This window comes from Agelaius tricolor, unplaced genomic scaffold, assembly GCF_023055355.1.
Source record: "Agelaius tricolor isolate 1412-34295 unplaced genomic scaffold, bAgeTri1.0.p SCAF_5, whole genome shotgun sequence".
Classification (NCBI taxonomy): Eukaryota; Metazoa; Chordata; class Aves; order Passeriformes; family Icteridae; genus Agelaius; species Agelaius tricolor.
The window spans coordinates 25,630,746-25,652,428 of NW_027269265.1; the positions used below are offsets into that span (position 1 = coordinate 25,630,746).

At 40.0% G+C, this 21,683-nt stretch overlaps 1 protein-coding gene across 3 annotated transcripts; it reads left to right on the plus strand.

Moving 5' to 3' along the window:
* The first annotated feature begins 187 nt into the window (after window positions 1–187).
* Window positions 188–21,465, plus strand: LOC139589966 (uncharacterized). 3 transcript variants are annotated; one of them, XM_071426901.1, is made up of 8 exons: window positions 188–375; window positions 11,140–11,261; window positions 12,353–12,491; window positions 13,318–13,439; window positions 15,157–15,267; window positions 18,554–18,660; window positions 20,042–20,132; window positions 21,253–21,465. In XM_071426901.1, exons 1-8 carry the CDS (start codon window positions 279–281, stop codon window positions 21,367–21,369), a joined length of 906 nt encoding a protein of 301 aa, XP_071283002.1. In that variant the 5' UTR covers window positions 188–278; the 3' UTR covers window positions 21,370–21,465. The 3 variants fall into 3 exon arrangements, with proteins under 3 accessions (XP_071283002.1, XP_071283003.1, XP_071283004.1); XM_071426902.1 differs by having other exon boundaries at window positions 13,318–13,394; XM_071426903.1 differs by lacking the exon at window positions 188–375 and adding an exon at window positions 482–2,850.
* The last annotated feature ends 218 nt before the right edge of the window (window positions 21,466–21,683 follow it).

A 21,683-nucleotide genomic window follows, 5' to 3' on the forward strand; every position in this document is an offset into this window, starting at 1 on the left:
CGGGGCAGGGAGGGCGGAGCTCCTCCCCCGCGGCCGCGCCGTCAGCGGGGGGCGGGGCCGGGCGCGGCGCCCAGCGGCAGCGCGAGCACGCGCCGGGAGAGTGCGCCGAAGGGCGGGGCCGAGCATGCGCAAAGGGCCTCTTCCGGTCGATGTCGCCTTCTCGCGTGCGTGCGTGCGTGCGTGCGTGCGGGTGGGCGGGCGCGCGGAGGGCGCGGTTCGTCCCGCGGCGCGCACGTGCGTGGTTCGGCGCGCGTGGCGCCCCCCCGCGGCGGCGCGCGATGGAGCTGGCGGCGGCGCGGCGCGCGGTGCTGGCGGCCGTGCGGGGCACGCGCGCCGCCGACCTGCCGCGCCTGCTGCACTGGATGCGCAACACCCGTAAGCGCCGCACAGCGGGGCCGCGACCTCACCGCACAGCGGGCCTGGCTCGGCCCCGCCGGCCGGTCGGGCCCGGGGCGCCGTGCGGCAGCCAGGGCCGGGGGAGGGGGGAGCGGACCCTGGGCGAGGGGCAGCGTGCCCGGACCGGGGTACCGCCCCCTTCCGGGGGCACGTGGCTGTCCGGGTACCGGCGGGTAGCGGCCCGACGGCTCGGCTGGAGCAGAGCGCGGCCGGTGCCGCCCGCCCTGCTCAGCTCCCATCGGGGGCAGTCGCGCTCGCCCGTCCGGGGTGCCGTGCCTTGCTATGCCACGCCACGGGTGCCGTGCCGTGCCGTTCCACGGTGCCGTGGCAGGGGCGGGGGTGTGGCGGCGCGGGCGCGGCCGGCAGCGGAGCAGCACGGCTGCCCCTCAAAGCCCGCGGCGCACCGGGCGTGCGGAGCCAGCCTGCTCCTGCTCCTGCGGCGCCGAGACGCCTTTAGGTCTTAGGCTTGTCTTGTGCAGCTTCACACGTGTACACGGCAGTCTTTCAGGAGTTTGGAAATAGCGGTTTGAGCTCATTTACAAACGCTGCTTTCCGCACTTGATGTCACCTTAAGTGAACATAGCTTTCTGTTTACTCCCTTGTTTATGCCTGGATGTAATTTCATCAGCGTGCTGCAGTCAAGCATTCTGTGGCAGATGAAGAAAGGAAATATGGGTCAGTGCAGAAGCTGTAAATTTGCAACTGAACCCAAAAGATGACACGGGAAACCTCATCATAGGCAGTGCGTTAAAGCTATAGTCACACAGTGCTGTGCTGAATAAAGTCTAAACCCTGCTTAGTCTCAGGGGTATGTGCATTTTTCCATGTGCAGATTATAGGAATCTGGAAGACCCCTCCAATATTGTGGCCCAGTCTCAAGATCCAGTATGTGTGTGTGTCCTGTTTATTGTCTCCTGGGGTGGTAAACCTACCCTGATGATCGTGTGTTAGCAGAAATTCATCATATAATACAGTACTTCCCCTGCTTTGCTCAGATGATGCTTCTTGTTTGGGTCTTTGCTCCAGCACGTCCACTTTAGGGTGCAAACAACTTCCTGAGCCAGCACCAACACACAGGGACCGTGGCACAAAGGGCAGCTCTGACACCAAGGACTTGTGTCTAGGCTGTGTCCAAGGACAAGCTGTCTAGGAGCTGCGAGCTCACTCCGTGCTGCTCTGTGGTTTGTAGCTCCCGCAGTCACTCAGATGGAGAGGCAGGACAGAGCCTTCTCAGGGGGAGCAGGCCCTCTGCTGGATTTGTGGGAAGAGAAGCAGCTGGGAGCGGCGTTTGCTGCCTGTGACAGGCATGCGGCCCTCCCACCCACACGGGCTCTTTCCTAGGAGAGACATCGCCGAATGTTCCAGAGCATCTGGGAGTCAGCCTTCACGGCTAGAGCAGACATGGGCCTCCCTAGAACGTGAAGGCTGAGTTTTGATGGAAGTAGTTAGTGTTACTTGCAATTAAACATTCTTATTTTCTGTGTGTGTATGTTCACATACTTACGTGTATGTATCTATCTACACATGCATATGTCTGTGTGTGTGTGTAGACATAATGCTAGAGCAATCTGCTGTAAGCAGTACTGCATCCTTCCAGTTTTGAGGTCTTGTCTGGACACTTCCAGTATCCAGTGCTTGGGTTACTGTAAATAATCTTGTTAGAAGCGGTTTTCTTCTATCCCATATGCTCTAATATATAAAAATCTCATTCAGTTTCTCATGCAATCATTCATATTGATTATTCACTTAACATAAATCATTGCAGCTCCTACACACTATTAGTTTGTGTGGTGTGCATATAGAGCTTTCTCAGCTTCCTGACCACTTTACAGATACAGCAAGGCACGTGGGAGCTTACTAGTGAAACTTGAAAATGCTGAACTGTTTCAGTTAGGAAACTAATGCTTACTATTTTCTCTGTTTCAATTCTATGATCATGTTTTACTTCTGCCATGGAATTTTTAGCCAATGTTTTGAGCATAGTTTATGTAGACTTCAAAATCCTTTGTCAGTGAATACATTTAAATATTTTTTTTATGTTACAGCTTCCAAAACTTACTATAGATGGTTTCTGTGAAAGATGATATGGTATGGTCACTAACCTTTATTATGATCTCTAAAATATTTTTTCTGAATTTTAATGATCTAGCTTTTTGCCTAGGTCTTTCAGTGAAAGGATTCATATATTCTTGCCTCATATTTGCTCTTCATAATTAAGATGCAACCTAAAGAGTAGATTAGGTTCCAAATCTTGAACTACTTTGTGTGTGTGGTATATCTGAGCAATCTGTGTCCTTCTATTTTTATACTGTTCGCATCAATAGTGATGGCTGCTGCTTCACTATGTGCATCATCTTTAAACATAATTAGCTTTACAGTTGCCATTCAATGGCTTTTCAGCTCATATGCTGCAGATCAGGGAACAGAGTGGACAGGGCAATCAGGATCAAGCAGGTGAAGTAATGAATATAATTTCAGTTCTGTAGTCTCCTTGTCAGGCCATCTTCAGAATCTTCTTTGGTTTAGGATTCTTTGCTTACAGGCTTGTGCTCTGATAATATTTTATGCTAATTTTCTCTTTAAAAAATGCTCATTGTTAATATCCTGGCTGGATGCTATTAATTAATATTGTGAGAAATCAAGTTGTACTTTAGTCATCTGCATCCTCAGCATTTGCTTACATGTTGTGATTGTATTTTGTGAATTGCTGATGCAGTATAGAACTGTAGGCAACCACATTTGTTCCAAGGTGTGTAATTTAGAATGTGTGACTTAGACTAATCATATTTCCCTGATTGCCACATTTGTGGAGACATTTAGCGCCTGTAGAATGTGGCCTCATGCTAATGCTTGTAGAAGTTGCCAGTGGAAAAATATCAATGTTTACCCAGTTCTTGTGCTCTCTCAAGGTGCTGCAGTCTCCCTCTCTAACATACATATATGTTTGCATGTAGATTTATGATAAAAGAGTGGAAATTAGAAAGCTTTATGCCTATGTGTAAAAGCTTTTCATTGTTAAACAATCAATATATGTTTCACTGCCTCTTTGGGTCATTAACCTGTTCCTGTTTTTCTGATTTCTTTTGTCTGGATGGCTATGTCCTGCTTTATTTCTAGTTTTCACCCTGATGACAGGACTAGAGTACAAGATCAGTATCTGTACCTTACTGGTTTTATTTTCTTGCAGCATTGGACAGTAAGTGAGCAGAGGCATTTGTCCTGCAGGTCACATTCCTTTAGCTTTTTTGCATTTTCCTCAGAGATGCAAATATTTCCTGTGATGTCCCCAGCATAGCACTCTTGATGATGCTTCTCTTAGTATTGTTTCTCTGAGCTGCTTCTGTGGCTGCATACTGGCAGTAACTTTTAGTGTGGCTTTTTTTTTTCCTCTCAGAATTGTTACATTTGAATAATTATACTGCCCATTTTAATACCTAGCTAGTCCTGTGATAATTAATAGTGCTTGGACTGAGGATAGTGAGGAGCTGGTAGAGGTCTCTGTTGCTGTACCCTGAATACAGCTAGGGAATGTGGTGTTCTCTCTGTGCATAAAGAAGACTGTTTTATCGGAGACATAAAAAGTTACCAGATCTCTGTGCCACACAGAAATAAAAGCCTAGTCTTTGGTGATACAGATGTAGGGAAGGAAACAAACCTCTGATGAACAAAAGAAAAAAAAAAAACAAAAGTGGTAGGGATGGGGAGATAATATTGTGAATGAAAACTAGGATAGGATAAATGGAAATAAAAATGGTATTTCCACAGACAAACTGTTTTTCTGTGGGGTGTCAGTTCCCTGCCTTTTCCTCCTGTATCCCATTCCTGTTTCTGCCAAGATGTTGAGTTTTACCTCCAGCTGAGGAGAACTGGGCATGATTCCAGTGTTAGCTGGAGTCAGGCTTTTTCCTTCTTGACACCTCTCTCTGAATTAAAGTGTACATGCATCCTTAGAGTAAAGTCCTGCATAAGGTGATGACCTTTAAGATTAGTGTTGTTGCAAAGACAGCCTTATTTATTACTGTAACTTAGTTGGTGTTTTCTGACTCAGGCACTGAAGGCATGAAATGTTACTGACAAACTTCCATGGAAGACTCGAATTGGTTTATAGTAAAGCGAGTTATCTGACCTAACGTAAAGCCTTACATATTTTGAACTGAAAGAACATTGAACATAATTCTCACTCCAATGATTTTTGACTAACCTTACTTGGTAATTACGGGAATGTAAGTGAATGAAAGATTCTATTAGTTTTTTTTTCCTTTTCTTATGAATGTGGGGTTTTTTGTATTGAAAATTTTAGAAATTCCAAATCTTTATGTGTGATGGAAGAAGACGTTAGTGTTTTAAAGCAGCTGCTTAGCAACACTGCTTGGCTGTTTCACAATCAGCCAGCTCTTCCCACACACTGCAGTGAGATCTACGTCATTTCACGGTGACTTGCATTCCAGCTTTTCTTTTGAGTTTGTCTTAGATCTTAAAGAAAATTAAATAATAAGAGCTGGAAAAAAGAACAGGAACCTTTCGTGTCTTAACTTTTTTATAATAGCATGATTAATGCTTTAATATCCTTTTGCAATAACCATGTTCCAGAAGTTCCGGCTAAGAAAACCTGGGTGAAGCCCAAGAGCTAATTCAAACCACTTGGGAAACCCCCCTGATAATCCCCCTCAGCTGGGTCCCAGCATTTGATGTAGAGCTGGGGCAAATTCCCACGTGAGCCTCCACTGCCCAGATTTCTAAAATTTTCAGTAGCAGAAAAGGTTGCATTTGGTAAGAATGAATGCTGGAGGAGATAACCAGTGAATTGACCAAGCTATCTGTGTACATGAGCAGCACCACAGGAATCAGGGGAAGTAAATACAGGAATCTGAATCTTGAGTTTGAGATTGAAGTCACTAAACCACTCTACCTACTGGCAACTACTGAATGCTTTTGCTGTACTTAGCGCTTAAATGTAGATTACAAAGCCTGTGTCTCAGTCAGTGTCAGTGAAGCACAGGTAAGGTGATAAGACCCTTTATGCTTCTTGTGTTCTATCATGGGGTCTAAGATTGAAATATTTTTCCATCATGGGTAAATATTACTGTTGTGATACTAACTTCTAAATTTTTTTCAGTTCTAAAATTTTTTTCTAAACTTCTAAATTTTTTTCAGTTCATGCAACAGTGTAATAAAACACTCTACAAACCATTTCCAATCTATGCATTTCCTGAGAAAATATGAAGCTAAGATTTCAAAGTGATATACTGGTATGAATTGTTGATTGTTCCTGCAGTACTCAAAATATTCAATATCAAGAGTATCACTCAAAATAGTAATTGAATAATAATCATTGCAAATCTTCTAATTTAAGGATAAACAACATATAATTAAGTACAATTTTTTTTTGATGGATTCACTTCTACTGGGAACAAACCAGCTTTTTAAGAGGTTGGAGTACAATTTAGTCTTGTAACTTGAAAGTTGAGGGCAGTCAGTGCTGTAAATTCAGGCTTTTAACAGGGAGTGAGGGAAGAGTATCTGACAAAGTCAACCTAACTGATAACAGAGGATGTGCTGCTTTAGTACAGTGTTCTGAGTACAGAGAAGAAACTTCTCATCATACTCTTAGGAGCAGACCAAGTGTGTCCAGCATTTTCTTGTACTTTATTATCTAGGAATTAGCATGTTCTCTGACATGCTAGGTAAAGTTATCAGATGATAATTTTCACAAGACAAGAAGAGGAAACAGGATTAGAAAAAACTTGATTCTTTAAATGTTTCCTTTCAGTCTGCAGATGAAACTAAAGTGGAACGAGTATCTTTAAAAAGGATGAAAATGTGGGTTTCTGCAATGTGACAAGTATAGTATGTGGTTTTGTGTTTGTGTGAAAAAGTAATTTAGTATAAGGCTTCATATCCAAATTTGTAGAAGTGATTTATTCAACTGAAATATCTTTCAGAAGAGATAAAAATAGCATTGCATTTTCACATTAGCATTTATTTGTTGAAATGATACCATACCAAAAATCTTTTCCACTCTTCTGTGTGAAAAACTAAAATGGGATGTTACCTATACTTGGATGAATCATCAACTGTGGGAATTAGCATTAATTTCCTTTTTTGTGACAAGTGACAAGTCCTTTTTGTGACAAGTGATACTGGTGTGAGACAGGTCTCAAGAAGAATACCAAGTACTTCTAAATTGTTAGTCATTGAAATGTAATAATGGTGGGGGAAACTAGGGATTGTGAAACAGTATGAGACTTACCTTGTTTAAAATTGAACTTTGAAGCTTCTTTCAGTTAACCAGTGTAAAAGACTTAAACTTATAAAATGAACTCTGGTTATATTTCTGTTGGAAAAAGCCAATTACTTTCTACCAATAACTATGTATGCTTTGGGACAGAAATAACATTTAGAGTTACCGAGGTACTCGGTATACTGAGGTCACATATTGCTTCTCAAATTATTTAGCCAAAAAGGGCAATACTAAAGTTTTAGGGATGTGGTGCTTCTTCCTTGACTTGGTTCTCCAGTATTATTTAAAAATGCTGAATTACTAAATCAACCTTGTTTTCAGTAACACAGCTGTTAATATTTGCTTTTCTCTTCTGTGAGTCAGAGTCTATATCTAGAAGACCATAAGGTGCTTGCTGCTATGGTTGCCTTTGCTAAATTCTCTTCTTTCCTCTCTTTCAGTGACATGTAATCTTCTGTTGTCATTTGGAAATCACACATTGCTTGTCTTCAATCCTGTATTTTGCAGTGCCAGGGTGTTCAGATGTTGGTGTAGCGGTGCTCTCTATCTGGTGTGAGGCTTTGTGATGTTTTCTTAGCTTCTGTAGAAAGGCTGACTAGCACCAGGGTGATAATGAGGCTTTTTGCAACGTGTTAATTAAATTTTATAAATGCATGTTGAGTAAATCCAGTGGAACCGGTTTTTGAAGTAAAATACAAACACTACACACTCAGACTTCCTCCATAAACAAATGATTGTGATTCATCTTGCAGTGTTTCATGAACTGTACGTTTCTTTCCTGGTTAGTTGTCTGTGCAATGAACACAGGTTGGCTTGCACACTCTCCATTTCATGTTGTATACATTTCATGTATGTAACAGGTACTAAAATGATATATAAAATAGTTTTCTATTTTTGTTTCTTCTTTGAAGATTCCTTTTAAGGCAATACTGAGATTCTCAAGAGTGAACAATTTGTTAAACACGAGGGTGGAGTTGATAAAACTGTACCAGCAGAGATGCATATTTTCATATTTGGCACTGGCGTTTCCTACTTGATGGCAATCTACAAATATTTACATACTGCAAAAGCAAATGGGTTATTGTGGTAGCTGTTGCTGTTTCTTGCTTTGACAGGAAGGAGTCCTGACTCTCTGTGTCAGAGTTCAGTCACAGACTATACACACAGGTGTGGAGTGTTGCACACGCAGCTTCTGCTCCAGCTGCCATTTTGTCATCTCGAATGAAGTCTGTTCAGACCTTCTTCTCCTTTTTTGTTCCTGCTTATTGTACTTTAGAGTATTAACTGCTAGTTAGAAAGGAGCACATTTGTCATTTATTTTTCAGGGTCAGTGTTTCAACAGTTTTTGCTTTGAGCTGCATATGTGTTGTCCTTAGGACTTGTTTTGTACAGAGCATACAAGAACTCACGTGTGTCATACTTTGCGTTGCAAGGAGAGATCAGAGGGCCCTCTGCAAGGTGGCCAGCGTTGTGCCAGGCACTGCACAGATTGAACTCAGGGCAGGGAAGGGATATTCTGGGTTAGAGGAAGATGGATGTGCTGCCTGTGTCCCACTGAAGGTGTGTGTTTCTCTTCTGTGGAGCTGGAACGCTCTCCATCACTAATGTTGGCCAGGAAAGGTCACCCAGGGCATGAGGGAGCAGATCCTATTGACACACTAGATCTGGGAGGAAGAGAGCTGAAGTTCTGTATTTGCAGTGTGATGTGGCTGGCCTGGTGGTCTAGGAACACTTCCTGCATTTCATTAAATGCTATATTTGAATTTGATACTCTTAACAGGCACTATAACAGCTGGATGAGCTCTCTTGCATAGTAATAGTATTGTTTTAAAGCAAGTGCCAGATGTAGAGGCTTATTGCCCACAGGCACTGATCTGTTCAGCTGCTAATATCAGCTTTCTACTCTCTTGTTCTGTCTGTAGCATGACTTTTCCCCTTGCTCCTTCAGATGTTAACCACCTCAGCGAACCGGTGCCTTGGCACTCTGAGGGCATGTTGGGGTGCTGATGGTCTCAGTTAAGCTACAGTTAGATTTGTCCACCTTCCCTTCCCATAATATCTAGGTTTGCTTCTGTGCTGTGTCACATCCATAGAAATCTTCCCTGAGCTGGTTGGAAACATCACTGTGCTTCTGGGATGTTTATAACAAATCTGCAAATTGTTGGATGGGCTGTGAGTTTAACAGGATGGGTGCTCATTAGAAGTTTCAAATTAAAATGCTGACAAGCTGGAGCTGCTGCATTGCACCTGTTGTGTTGATGTTGCTGCTGTTGCAGCTGCTGCCTCTGTCTGTGTTCCTTGCTGCAAAGTGTGCATCTCTTTAGGAGCTGAAGTTCTGGAGAACCTAACTGTGAGCACTTTGGTGCAGTAAATTGCCTTCCTGAAGTATAACAACTACTAATGGTAATGGCCCATCAAGGCTTTGGAGCATTACTACTGTATGTTTAATAAATTATAAACCAAATATATCTTAGGGAAGTACAAATAATTTAAGCTTTCTGCTGCTTACTACAGGGGATTCAGGATTGTCTGTTTGGGTCCATTTTTGGATGTGTTGAAAGAACCATTTACATTTGCAGTCTAAAGAAGAGAGCCTTTTGCACCAGTGAATGATGCTTTCTTTAATCATATTGTTCTCACTACAGTGCTTAAGCAAAAACCATTTCAGAAGCATTTCATAGTTTAAAGGTTTGCAGATTTCTGATTTCTATACTAGCCTTAAAATTTCTCAGTCTTTCTAGCATTTCCTGTGATCCACAGGAAAGATTAAATATATTACCATAGAGAAACTTGTAGTGTGTTCTGTAGATTTATTTTGAACCTGTTTTCCATCAAGCTTTTCTGTACTAATGTTCCCACCTGGAACAGCAATGCTAGCAAACATTGCCTTTTTTAAAAACACCTGTAAAAGCTGTCAAGATTTTCTTTTTGTGAGTGATGCATGTACATGTAAAAGAGCACAGTCACTGCCCAACATGTTGGCAGTCTAAATAAAACAAGAAGCAAGCCAGAAGGGGTGGAGAAGTGGGGACATACATACTCGTCTCACTTTTAGACAAGACTCAATGGATGGGTTTGGTACATTTTTTCAGGATTAGATTAGTGGTTGCTTTTTAGTGGTGGTGGTTGTCTTTTACAGGTTTGTAGCTTTGAGCTGAGATGTGCCTTTGTTTAGAACCAGTTCAACATCCTTCAAGCAGTAAGATATCCAGACAAAAAGGAATTTCATCTAATCCTTCTTTTGAGGAAAACATAACAAGAAAAGAGCAGAGTACAGGCATAAAGCAGATCTTGTGCTAATGCCAGTTAGGAACATCATACTCTTAACATGAAATTGGGGGATATAAGCAGGATGTTGGCTGCAAGATGTGAAAACTCTGGTAAGAGCAAGTAAACCTTTAGCTGGAGTTCTCAATACTGCAGGTCAGAAAGGATGGGAGTCCAGGAGATCCAAAGGGAAGTGTTGAGAATCCTCACACACTTGGAAAGAAAAAAAAAACCAGGAACGGTCTGAGTAGGCAAATCTTGGTTTTTCTTGGAAAGGAGACTGATGTGACACGTGATGAGTCTTCAGGGAAGTAAATACTTACTGTATAATAGAAAGGAACAAAGTTTGCTATTTCCATTGTGAGTGGGGCAGAAAATACTAAGTAGTGGCAGAGGACATCAAAATCAGTAGTTAAGAGGGGTTTTGCTTTCTAATATTGAGGGTAGTCAAGCACTGGAATAGATGGCTAAGGGTGGTTGTAGAGTCCCCAGCATTAACAGTCATTTTTAAAAGAGCAGTTTGAAGAAGTAATGATACTTACTATTGACTGAGCCTTCGAAGAAAAAAGGATTAGTGTCTTCACATGGTTTCCTTCTGAATCTTTTTTCTAGATATCTTTAAAAAAAATGAGCGAAAGTAATGCAGAAATGTCCGGGAAAAATAGCAAAAATTTACTCTGCGGCTTTGCAAAAATGTATTGGTTTACATTTATTCCTATTTTCATTCTCATTTGAAATATTTTGATAGTTTAGGTGATGTAAAATGTATTGTGAGTTGAACTGGTGAACTGTGCATTATCCCCAATTTTTTTGTACGTTTACTAGAAAGATCATACATATAAAAAGAAACTTGTATTTAAAAAAAAGCCTGCATTCAGGCAACTATTGAGTTTTGTAATTTCTCCAATAGTTCAAAAACATCTTTGATGCTTTTTATATCTTAAACTGAAACAATATCACTTCGGTGGCAGCCCAGACCATCATATGTGAGTTATAAATTTATAAATATGAAAATAATTTGAGATCTCAGAAAAGCAGTGCATTTATTTTACGTGGCAAAGTTATTACAATCTAAATCAGTCATTGGCTGGAAAAGCTAACAAAAATGCATGTGAATAAAAAACCTTATCCATCTGGTATTGTTTATGTCTTGCAACTGTATTGTACTGGTCATCACTTAGTCCACATGATCTGCATATGATTGTTCAGGGGTTTTTGTTTGTCTTGATTTATAGATGACTTTGATGAGCTTGTGGTGAGTAACAATGATGTTGTGCTCAGAAATATCGCTGAAGATTTGCGGAATCGTTTACCCATTGAGGCAATGTTCACTTCAGAACATCAAGCTGTTCAGAAAGTAAGCTAATTGTTATGGTCTGATTTTACTGAACCACATCATTTATTCTGATAGCATTTTAGCAGTAGTTTATAATAGAAAATGAACATGGATTGAAGTATAGGAAATCTCAGTTTGGTTCTCAGGTCTGTTGCTCTGTGTTTGCATGACTCCAAGAAAGTTGCTTCATAGTTTTTAATGCTTTGATCATATGTTATTTGGGATAGCTTTCATTCTGTGTGATATGGCACCTATCACAGTGATTCTTCAATGCTAGCTCCATAATAGACTCTTAACAGCCCCCTTAAAGACAGCAGGAACACAGGGCCAATGTTTTGCTGTTACCATAATGTGGGCAGCCCAGAGATGATATCCAGCTCTTTTCAGATTCTCATGGCTCAGAAACAGGTGGGCTGTGAGTCCTGTGGGAGGAGAGTGCACCTTTCCTACTTGACCTGTCAGTATGCAAGGAAAGTTAATGCATTTCCCAGAAAAGTGATGTGTGGCTCTTCAGTGGGAGAAGTGGATTGGCCACATGCAGCAAGCCTGGAAAAGGAAGGAAAGATGAGTAGGAGGATGAAGATTATGCCCCTTGAAATGATGAGAGGGCAAGCATCCCAACTGGTATACTTTTGATTGAAAGTGACACCCATGTTAATTAGGGTGCTTCTAGATAGAGGCATAAGGCACAATGATGAAAACAGTCAGTTGAGGCTGAGAAGCAGAATTGACCTTTCTGCTAAATTTAAGTTACATTCTCCTCATTAAAAGAGGCGGAAAAGCTTCTTTTACCCTGTATGTTCTCTAGCCAAGCAAGCACTAAAGAGGCAAAATTCACATAGTTCTCCCTACTCAGATATCAAAACCAGCTTGCTTTTGTTTGTGGACCACCACTTAATGGTTATCTCAGTGGAATTTGATAACCCAGTTTACATGCAGGATTTCTGTAGCTAATTTTTTTTTTTTTTTTTTTTTGTAATTGTTGCATAGGGAAAAGCATGGATCTCAGGGATTTTGGGAAAGGTAGGATGGTGGGACAGTTAACATGTGACAGTGTAACTGAAGTTAAGAGACTTGGTTATTCCTTTCTAAGGTTTTGTTCCTCTTCTCAGATACACCAGCATCCACTGCCCATGATTCATGTTGATGCATTCCTTTATGATGATGATGTTGTTGATTCATTGTGTGAGGAGGGGAAAATGAGTAGGAGCTACTGCACAGAGTGTGGCTCATACAAAACTGCATCTTTAGGTAAGTGTTCTTTCGGGAGCATGAGAAACAAATTGAGTTTAACTAAACTGGTTTGTGCAGTGACTCAGCTGGACATGACAACATCCAGCTGATGGGAGACTTTGTCCAGACTGCTGCAATATACAGGCCAGAATTATTTCCCATAACCAGTGGAAGGAGCCTCCTACACATGTAAGTTGAATTAATTTGCAGTGTATGAGTGACAATTGTTGCCCACAAAAACTGGGCAGGTTAGAAGCAGGCTATGTACCACTGGAGAGGAAGATGCAAGAGGAAGACAATACTGTAGAGTCCATTCAGTAGCCTGGGTCTCCTCTCACATGCTGAAGAACAGTGGAAAGCACCATCTGTCTTAAAGCTTGTGTGTGGTACGGATCGGTGCTGTTGCCAGTAGAGCACAGCCATTGAAGGAATGGTTTATATGGAGAACATTCCATTCATTAAAACTTTGGAGTTGAAATTAAAGCTATTAATATGTCTGCCCACAAAAAGTTTTGCACAAATTGTGTTTACTACGTTTCCTTTTTCAGTTAAACAGTTCCAAGATACTTCATTTTGTATTCTTTAACATACTGTTCAGAAAAAGGTAATTCAGTTTCATGAAGGATTTCAAAATTCTCCATGTAAGGCAAGGAATCCTCAGACTTGGGACAGGCTTCTTGGCTGATTACCTCTGATCTGCAAACCCTGCCCTAGTGCACTAGTGCAGGCAAGAAACCACACAAGTTTTCAGTGAAGATAATACTTCAGGTTACTATTTCAATGGTTAATTACACAGTAGTTAGTACTGCCCACCCAACACCTTTGTTCTGTTCTTATTTCCCAGAGTTTATTTCGCATTCCTTTTCCCTCATGGAACTGAAGTTTCTTTATCACCATGTACTGCCTGACCTGACAGGAAAGGTAGTGGTTGACGTTGGCTCCAGGCTTGGTGCAGTGCTATTTGCGGTAACTTCCAGCACAGGAATTCATATTTTGTTACTGTGACAAACATTTTCCCTCTTTTCTGACTGCCTACTCTCATTACTCAATATTGGATGGGTCATTCTGAGAGGCACCTCTGATCTGACTCTCTGAATAGTGTAAGGTGTTGTTTACTAGCAATTTCGGTTCTTCCTGTGTTCCTCACAAGAGGGAATAGAAATGATCCTGCTTATGGAGAGGAAAAGTCTGTTGTCCAACAGAGTAGCATATTGCTGTCACACATGCTGCTCTTTTGCTCATTCCTGCTGTCTCTTTCATAAGTGAGTTTGTCCTCTTATGTCTTGACCATGCCTATATATAGATTAGTTATGTTAAATTCCTTTATGAAGCTGATAAACTGTTAAAATATACAAAGGAAGACTTTGATATGAATTTGTCTCCAAAAACATATTGTCCTGCTCTGCATTTTAAAATGCACATAAAATACTTCATCAAGAACCTTGAGTGCAATTTTGATTGCTTTTGGCATGGCTGGTACAACATATGGCCAACAGCAATGCAAAACACACATTACTACTTTCTTAAAAAAGTCAATGTGTGTTTAGGGCTCAATCTTGCAAACACTTGAGCATGTGATTTTACTCGTTTGAATAGTCTAATTTTGGGATCACTCAAATGAGGAAAGTTACTCCCATTTGTAAATATTTGCAGCATTGGGTCCTTAAATGGTAACACTTTGGCTAGGCTGATTTTTATTTTGAAGTATTCAAATGCTTGTATTATTATAGTAGAAGATACTTTCAAAGCACTCTTTCACAAAAAGAGTTCTGCTTTGTAATATGGTCTTGCCTTGGAGGAGGGGTGACTTCACAGGTTGCTTTCCTACTCTCTGAGTAGAATGGTTTCAGAAAACCTTAATAATGAAGTTGTAATACATGTGGATCTCAGATATTCTGTATCTTCACATTGTTTGTCTTTGCCAGTGTTGGCAAAGTGTAATTATTCTGCTCAATGGAGACAGTGGCACTAAAAGCAGTATCTTTGTTAGGGCACTGTACGCTCAAGTCTTTGTACTTTTTTTCTCTAACATTTCCAATTGGCTTCCCCAAATCTTAGCCCAAAACTGAACTATTTTTTGGGCTTAATATTAAGTCATAATTTAGCTTTTTTTTTTTTTTTTGCATATATACCTGTATGAAGCATCTGAAAATGTCAGTAATACAGTAACTTAGAGAAGCTGACAAAGACTTGGTATCAAAATATCCCACTATATTATTGGTATGTTGTCCTCCATTTTCACTCATTTTGACTCTGTTACGTCTCATGTTTTTGTTCTTTTCTCTTGATATTTTCTTCTTCAATTCTCCCAAGAAACAAAAATGACATGTGGAATCTTTTCCCTTCACAGTATTTTCATAATTTGTTTTGTATACCTTTTTTCTTTCTTAGACTATTTTCCATCTGTTTTGCAGTTCAAGTGAACTTGGAGCTTTCCTTTTCTTGTTTTTTTGATGTGTCATTTTGGATCTCTTACTAACATTTGTGAGGCTTAAGTAGGAATTGCCAAATCAGGAGCTTAGCTTTGAAAAATATTTCACATCCACTGAAAGACATTTCTCAACACACTATTTTAAAATGTTTCTCTAATCTTAACTTGTGTTTAATTCTCTTCTTTTTAAATGAAATATTTGAACTTGTTTTAAAGGCATCACAGTTACTAAATTTCCTTTTCCTAATGTAGGGTTATCTTTATAGCTCAGCTTCCCAGCTGTATGGAGTAGAAATGAATGCAGACTTTTGCCAGTTGCAAGAAATTATGATTACAAAGTACGAGTTCATTGACAGAATAAAGGTAACCAAATATATGTTTTAGTTTTTGTATTTTTAACCACCGTGTACAAGGTATCTGGTTTAAGTGAGTGGCTTCTAAATCAGCATTCTGAGAAGTTTCTGCCTTAGCTTGTTTTGATCCTAAGCAAAGGCTTTGCATTAGGAAATAAAGACCTTATAGTAAAGAGGAAGAGGGAAATTATCAAAATATTAATCACTTAGCCTTTTTCCTCACTGGACTTAACCGTTGGCCCACACAAAACAGATAAATCTTAGCCAATTCTCCCAGTGAAATCAATGACATCATTGCCACTCACTTCTGTGAAACTGAGTGTATAAAGAATTTCTGTCACAAACACTAAAGTAAATGTCTGTGATTCACTTTTGTTAGCAGAAAAATGTTTGTAGGATTTGCAAATTTGCATCTAAGGAGACCTAAAGGACTTAGAATTATTCATATTTCCTTTCATAGAATGCCAGTGTATATGTACCTACCACAAGCAAAATGGGTTTCAAAGAAAGTGCTATCATTATGGGAATCACTTCCCTAGTTTAATTATGGGAATAGCTACTAATATTTTAAAGAGAAAAAAAAAATTCCTTTCTGGACCAGACCCATGATTTTGTTACCAGCAAAAGTTGGTAAGTAGTATATGCTGAATAGAATACTGGCTTTAATCCTGTGCTGTATGCATGTGCTCTTGAATGGAGTCACACAAACTGCTGAGTATGGTGATTTCTTGGGTATTAAGGTTACCCAATTTTAACCTAGAAATAAGTAATAGACATATTTACCACAGGGTAAGCAGTAGCAGTGGGTTGCTCAATTCAGTCACAGTTGCTGACAGTTTATCCATAACCTTTGGGTTTTGTGTATGTTTTATGTTCATAACACTTTACTGTGATGAAACTGAAAGTACAGTTAGGAGCTCTGTCAAGTTAATTCAGTGGAGCTGGAGATCTATAGGCATGCTTTTCAGCCCTGTATATTTTTTATTATAAGCTTTTATGTATTTTCTTCACACCTTGTAATTCTGCTGAAGTATTCATTTTGGAGCATAAAGATAAGATAATAGGTTTTCAAAGCAGTGCCGGAGGACTTAGCTATTTGAGTCTCATTAAATGCTAATTTAGTCATGTGACTCCTGTTATCACACTGCTTTGAACATTTCAATCTTATATTTTTATTTCACCCCCAAACAAATTCTCTCTAGAGGTACATATCAGGTTGAAAAATTGTGAGAATCCAGATGCTGGTCATAATTCATGGCACAAGTTTGAAAAATGTTTTAGAGGCTCTTCTTCAATAGAGATTGTTTTTTTCAACATATTCTGAATTTTTATTAGAATATGTTCCTAAAGGATAGCAAAGCGAAATGGTATCTTTAGTGGCTAAATCTCTGAGTGAACCTTGTGTTTCTTTGGTCAACACTTGGTTTGTTAAAGTACATAGAGGGTTGCTCAGCATCTTTTGCCATTTGAGGAAACATTCAGCTACTGGGAGGAAAGTAAACAGTTCAACAGATCTTAGGAAACTTGAGACCTCAATTCAGAAATTGACCGTAGTCATGAAAGGCTTGGTGTGTATTCCACTGGATGACAGGGCAGTTTTAAAATCAGTTGCTGCCTCCTCTGTTGTGCCGGCACACAGCCAAGCAGATCAGAGAGCTGGTTCAGCTGAAACCAAACCCAGCAATATTGGGGTTTTGACTAGAGCAGTATCTGGGTCTGGCTCATTGTGCAGCCAGACATGCTTATGTGGTCCCAAAATCCCCAAGAGGAATGAAGATATGTTTGGGGAGAATGAGGTGCTTAGGTCACTTTGGTCAGTATGGTCACCTACTCTGTAAATGCAGAGTCATTTTAGGTCAAGTCTTAAGTCAATCATTCAGGTCAAGGAAACATCGACATATGTTGAAAGTTTTCCAGTAGTTTAAGCAGCTATCTGAACTGTGGTTTAAAATAGTAGGACTGCCATTAGTATCCTATCCTGTGCATGGGGTTATTCTTCCCCAGATGTAGGACCCTGCATTTGCCTTTGCTGAATTTCAGAAGGTTCCTCTCTGCCCATCCCTCCATAGTATCAGCCACACCTCCCAGCTCTGTGTCATCAGTGAACTTACAGAGGAGGCATCTCCCCTTCATCCCAGTCATGTGTGGAATAATTAAACAATATTGGACCCAGTACTGAGCCTTGGGGGACACCAGTAGTGACAGGCTTCCAACTAGACCCTGTGCCAGTGTTTATGACCCTCTGGGATCTGCCATTCAGTCAATTCTCAGTCCTCATTGTCCACTCATCCAGCCCTCACACCCTGAGTTTGCCTGTGAGGATGTTGTGAGAAACAGAGTTGAGAGCCTTGCTGAAGTCAAAATAGACAAAATCCACTGATCTCCCCTCGTCCATGCAGGTAGTTGGTTCACCACACAAGTCAATCAGATTTGTTAAGCGGGACTTTAGTGAATCCATGCTGACTACTACTTAGCCCTTCAAAAGATATTGCAGTTTGCATTTCTCATCAGATTTGGGATGCATAATAATAGAATATCCTCAGTTGAAAAGGACCCACATGGATCATTGAGTCAGATTGATAAGATTTCTCCGTCTTTAAGAGGAAATCAAACACATCAGAGTGTTAATGAGCATCCATATTCTCCTGTCTCACTTGTTTTGAAAAATGACATGATGTGCTAATATCCTTTTTGGTAGGTGAAGGTAGATGAAATCAAAACAGCTCCTCTTGTGCTGACTGGAGAGGCAGTTGTTTAGTAGGATCCTCCAGTGCTACTGAGCATCCTGCCTTTCCAACATTCCCAGTCCCAATATGCATTGTGAGAATTCAGCTGTCAAATCTGGGTCTGTATGTCTTTTCTAGCTATAATCCTTCAGTAACCCACTGACCCTGTGAGATGCCTTTTATTATCCTCAAAATAGCTTCAACTAGCTTAACTTCTTTCCTGAAATCACTGGACATTTCTGATAAAATATAGGGAAGTTGAATGTAACAGCCATCTCCTCTTTTATGGCACACACTTCTAAATCAAAATTCAGATGTACTTTATTTTACTTAGCATAATGGATTGAGCATCTTAATTAGAAGAGTTAAATCTGATTTTAAAAAAAAAATTGCAAGGTTATTATGGTTGTATATGTTAGTTTTATCTACTTTGAAGCCAGTGAAATGCCTGGTTTTGTGACTGGTTCAAAAGGGTGGTAGCAGCTGCTGTATTAGGCTGACAGGCTTCATGACTTCTCAAAGGCTGTATTTGTCTCTTAATTTATGCCTCGGGAAATTTCTCTCCTTCAGGTGGTTCATGCAGACATCTGTACTCAGCCCTCACTTCTGCAGAAGGCTGATGTTGTTGTAATGAATAATGTCTTTGAATATTTTCTTGACAGACAGGAACAGGCCAGGTAAGCTCTGTGTCCAAACAAGTTACCTATTTCTTTGTAAATACCTGTGTAACCTTGTGAATAATGGAAAACCTTAAGGTTGTGCTTTTTGAAGGCATGTACATAATTTATATAAGGAAATTGTTTCATACTGTCTACTTCTAATTGTTATACTTAACTGCTAAGGTGTTCTGGCAGTTGTTTATTGTTAAACCCACTGAACATTGCTGCTTTGTTTACCCAAACCTTGGCTTGAGTCCTTGCACTGATATGTTAAAATAGTATCTTGCTGCTAAAGAACCTGAGATTACTGTATCAGCATAAAGCTTAATCTTCAGAAGTAAGAGTCACTGACTCGCTAATGTCAGAGCTTTAATATATACAGACTACAAAGCATGGTTCTGAATGATACTGCTAATAGATATTTGTAACGTTGTGGTAGCAAACAAACATGTGGCTAAGGTTCTCTTTCAGGTACAAGGCACTCACAGATGAGCTTTTGCTAAGCTAGCAGCATCCTTTAAAGTGTAAATAACTTGATCATCCTGAGTTTAGAATGGGCAGTCAGAAAAAAGGAGTACCTGTGTCTCCACTTGGTCCCAGCCAAGTCTGTCATTCCATACCAGCTTCAGCTAAGGCTTGCCCTGCTGCCCTGGATACCAGGTGATAATACCAACCAGACAGGCACAGAGTGCATGGGTGAAGGACAGTGGGTGTTTCAAAATGCCAGGAGATATATTTCCAGGCACAGGACTGAGAATTCATTTGATTCTGTCATAACTTGGGAATAGTGGTTTAGTGTTGCATTAGTAGTATGAAGACAAATGACATTTGAAGAATGCTGGAAATTAAATTCTTTTTAGTCTGAATTGCTGTGCTGCGAGAAATGATCTTACTTGCAAAATCAAAAAAAAAATTAAAAAAGGGAATGCTGGAGGCTGTATTTAACTACTCTGACTACTGATGTCTTAAGAGAAGTACTTTGTCACGACTGTACACGAAGTATGTATATAAAGAGAAGCTTGTTGTGAAGCTTAATAAAGGACTGCACTTCAGGACTGGATTTTCTTCAAACCAAAGGGGCCAAATGTAAATGTTTAACCCTTGTTCATAGTGAAAGTCTTGACAATACCAAATGATATGCATGTATGTATGAGAATTATAAAGTTACAAAATCTAACATTGTAAGACCATGTATTCCCTGTGTTTTTAATCCAAAGCTTGATTTTATTCCTGCAAATACATTTGCTTAGATATTAATAATGACTGATAAGCATATATTGCAAGTCTTTAAGCATAGACTACCTCTGGCCAATAAACTGCAAGTGTTAGATTTATTGTATATCAAATATGTGTGTTTTTTTCCCAAAAAAGTGGTCACCTGCCTTTAAATATGTTTCAGAGCTTGGGAATTTATTGCTTGTAATGTAAGGAAAAGAGGGTCCTTACTAGTGACAGTTCCAAGTCTTGAGGAATCACTTTCAAAGCTCCAGGTAAGTTCCCTCGGCCTATTTCAACTGACACATTTTGTTATTTTCTGTTAAAGTGGCATTTCTGTAGTTGAAGTTAGCTGCTTGCCAGTATTGCTGTAAGGAAGGATAAGTAATTTTGTGCAGAGATTAAAAGGTGGAAGACTCAGGATTCTGTTTTGAGGTTGGCCACCAGCACATCTCCCTGTACTTAGATTGTCCTCGAGTGAAAAGGAAAATCCCAGCCTCTATCAGTAGGCTGCATGAATCATTCTATTAACATGTGTATTAATATGGCAGTATGAGCTTTTGGAAGTACAGATTAGTGAGAGATGTGGTCCCCCAACTAGCCAAGTGACTACCATCAGGGATCTTGGATCAGTTACATAGCTTTAAATTGCAGTTGGAAGCAAACATAACAGCAGTGCCTCTTTCAGAGGTGTTGAATGCTCTGTGCTGGGCCACGCTCTGCCCTCTGTCCATGCTGCCATTGGTCATCTTAGATCATGTGTGTTATACCTGGTCAAATTATGTGGCCTAGCTTTAGTTAGGAAACAAAACACTGATCAGACATGACAAGGTTATGTATAAAGTGACTTTCTCACAACAGTACTTAGTTTTAGAGAAATTGAATCATGTGTTGCCTGTATGCTGATGGGTGAAGTAGATCCTCAGCCCCATGACCAGCAGTAGTGTCATTTGAATTTTTCTTGGAGCAGGCTGTAGTCACAGAGCAGCTGAGAAGCCCTTTGTAGCCTTAATACAATACTCCCTGTGTGTAAAACAAGAAAATACCTGTGATTCTTCCATGATACTATTAGCTGCTCCCTCAGCACATCTGTCAGAATGTCACCCTTTGAATTAGGATGCTTGAGGCTTACACAAATGCATAAAGAAAGGCAGTTGTAATATGTTAACAAAATATCTAGACTATTGACTGAGATAATTTTTAAAGTTGTCTTTATTATGTCCTATTTGAGTTAAAAAGCCTTTTCCAGAAATTAATTTATCATTGCCATATAATTTGGAATGACTAATCTCTCATATTATGTCTTGCCTTCTTAATGTTGAAACTCCTTAACCTTGAAACTCCTGCTGTTTCTTAACATGGTGTTGATTTAAGGATCTGCTTTCCTTGTTTCAGACAGATGTACAGATCAGTCAATGGGTTGAAGAGGTGCAGCTGAACTATGATGTGTATATGGAAAAGGATGTTGACAGAGAAGCACTCGAACAGATTCATTTATACAAGATTCTCTAGTACCTGGAAAAATTTACTAGTATTTTTATGATATATATATTTTGGGCCTAAAATGAACTTGGATTGATTTGTGTGAATAAATCAGGTCAAAAATAATATTATGGTTAATTTGAGTGATATATGTGGTTTTTAATGAAAAAGAGTCTTTTGAAACAGGTTTTCTTACTGAGGCATTTTGTCTCAACAGGGTATTTTGACTTTTAATTTAGGAGATATCCTCATGGTCTATTTTTTGCAGAAAAAATAGAGCATCTATATAGCAACGCTATGTTAAAAAGAGCATCTATATAGCAATGCTAAAAGAACTTTTGGTC

Bases quoted from the DNA above. Each gene is read 5' to 3' on its own strand.
- LOC139589966 (XM_071426901.1), top strand. From the start codon at position 279: ATGGAGCTGGCGGCGGCGCGGCGCGCGGTGCTGGCGGCCGTGCGGGGC. The intron at 12,492-13,317 runs GTAAGTGTTCTT...CTTATTTCCCAG, and splicing joins ATACAAAACTGCATCTTTAG to AGTTTATTTCGCATTCCTTT. The intron at 13,440-15,156 runs GTAACTTCCAGC...TTCCTAATGTAG, and splicing joins TTGGTGCAGTGCTATTTGCG to GGTTATCTTTATAGCTCAGC.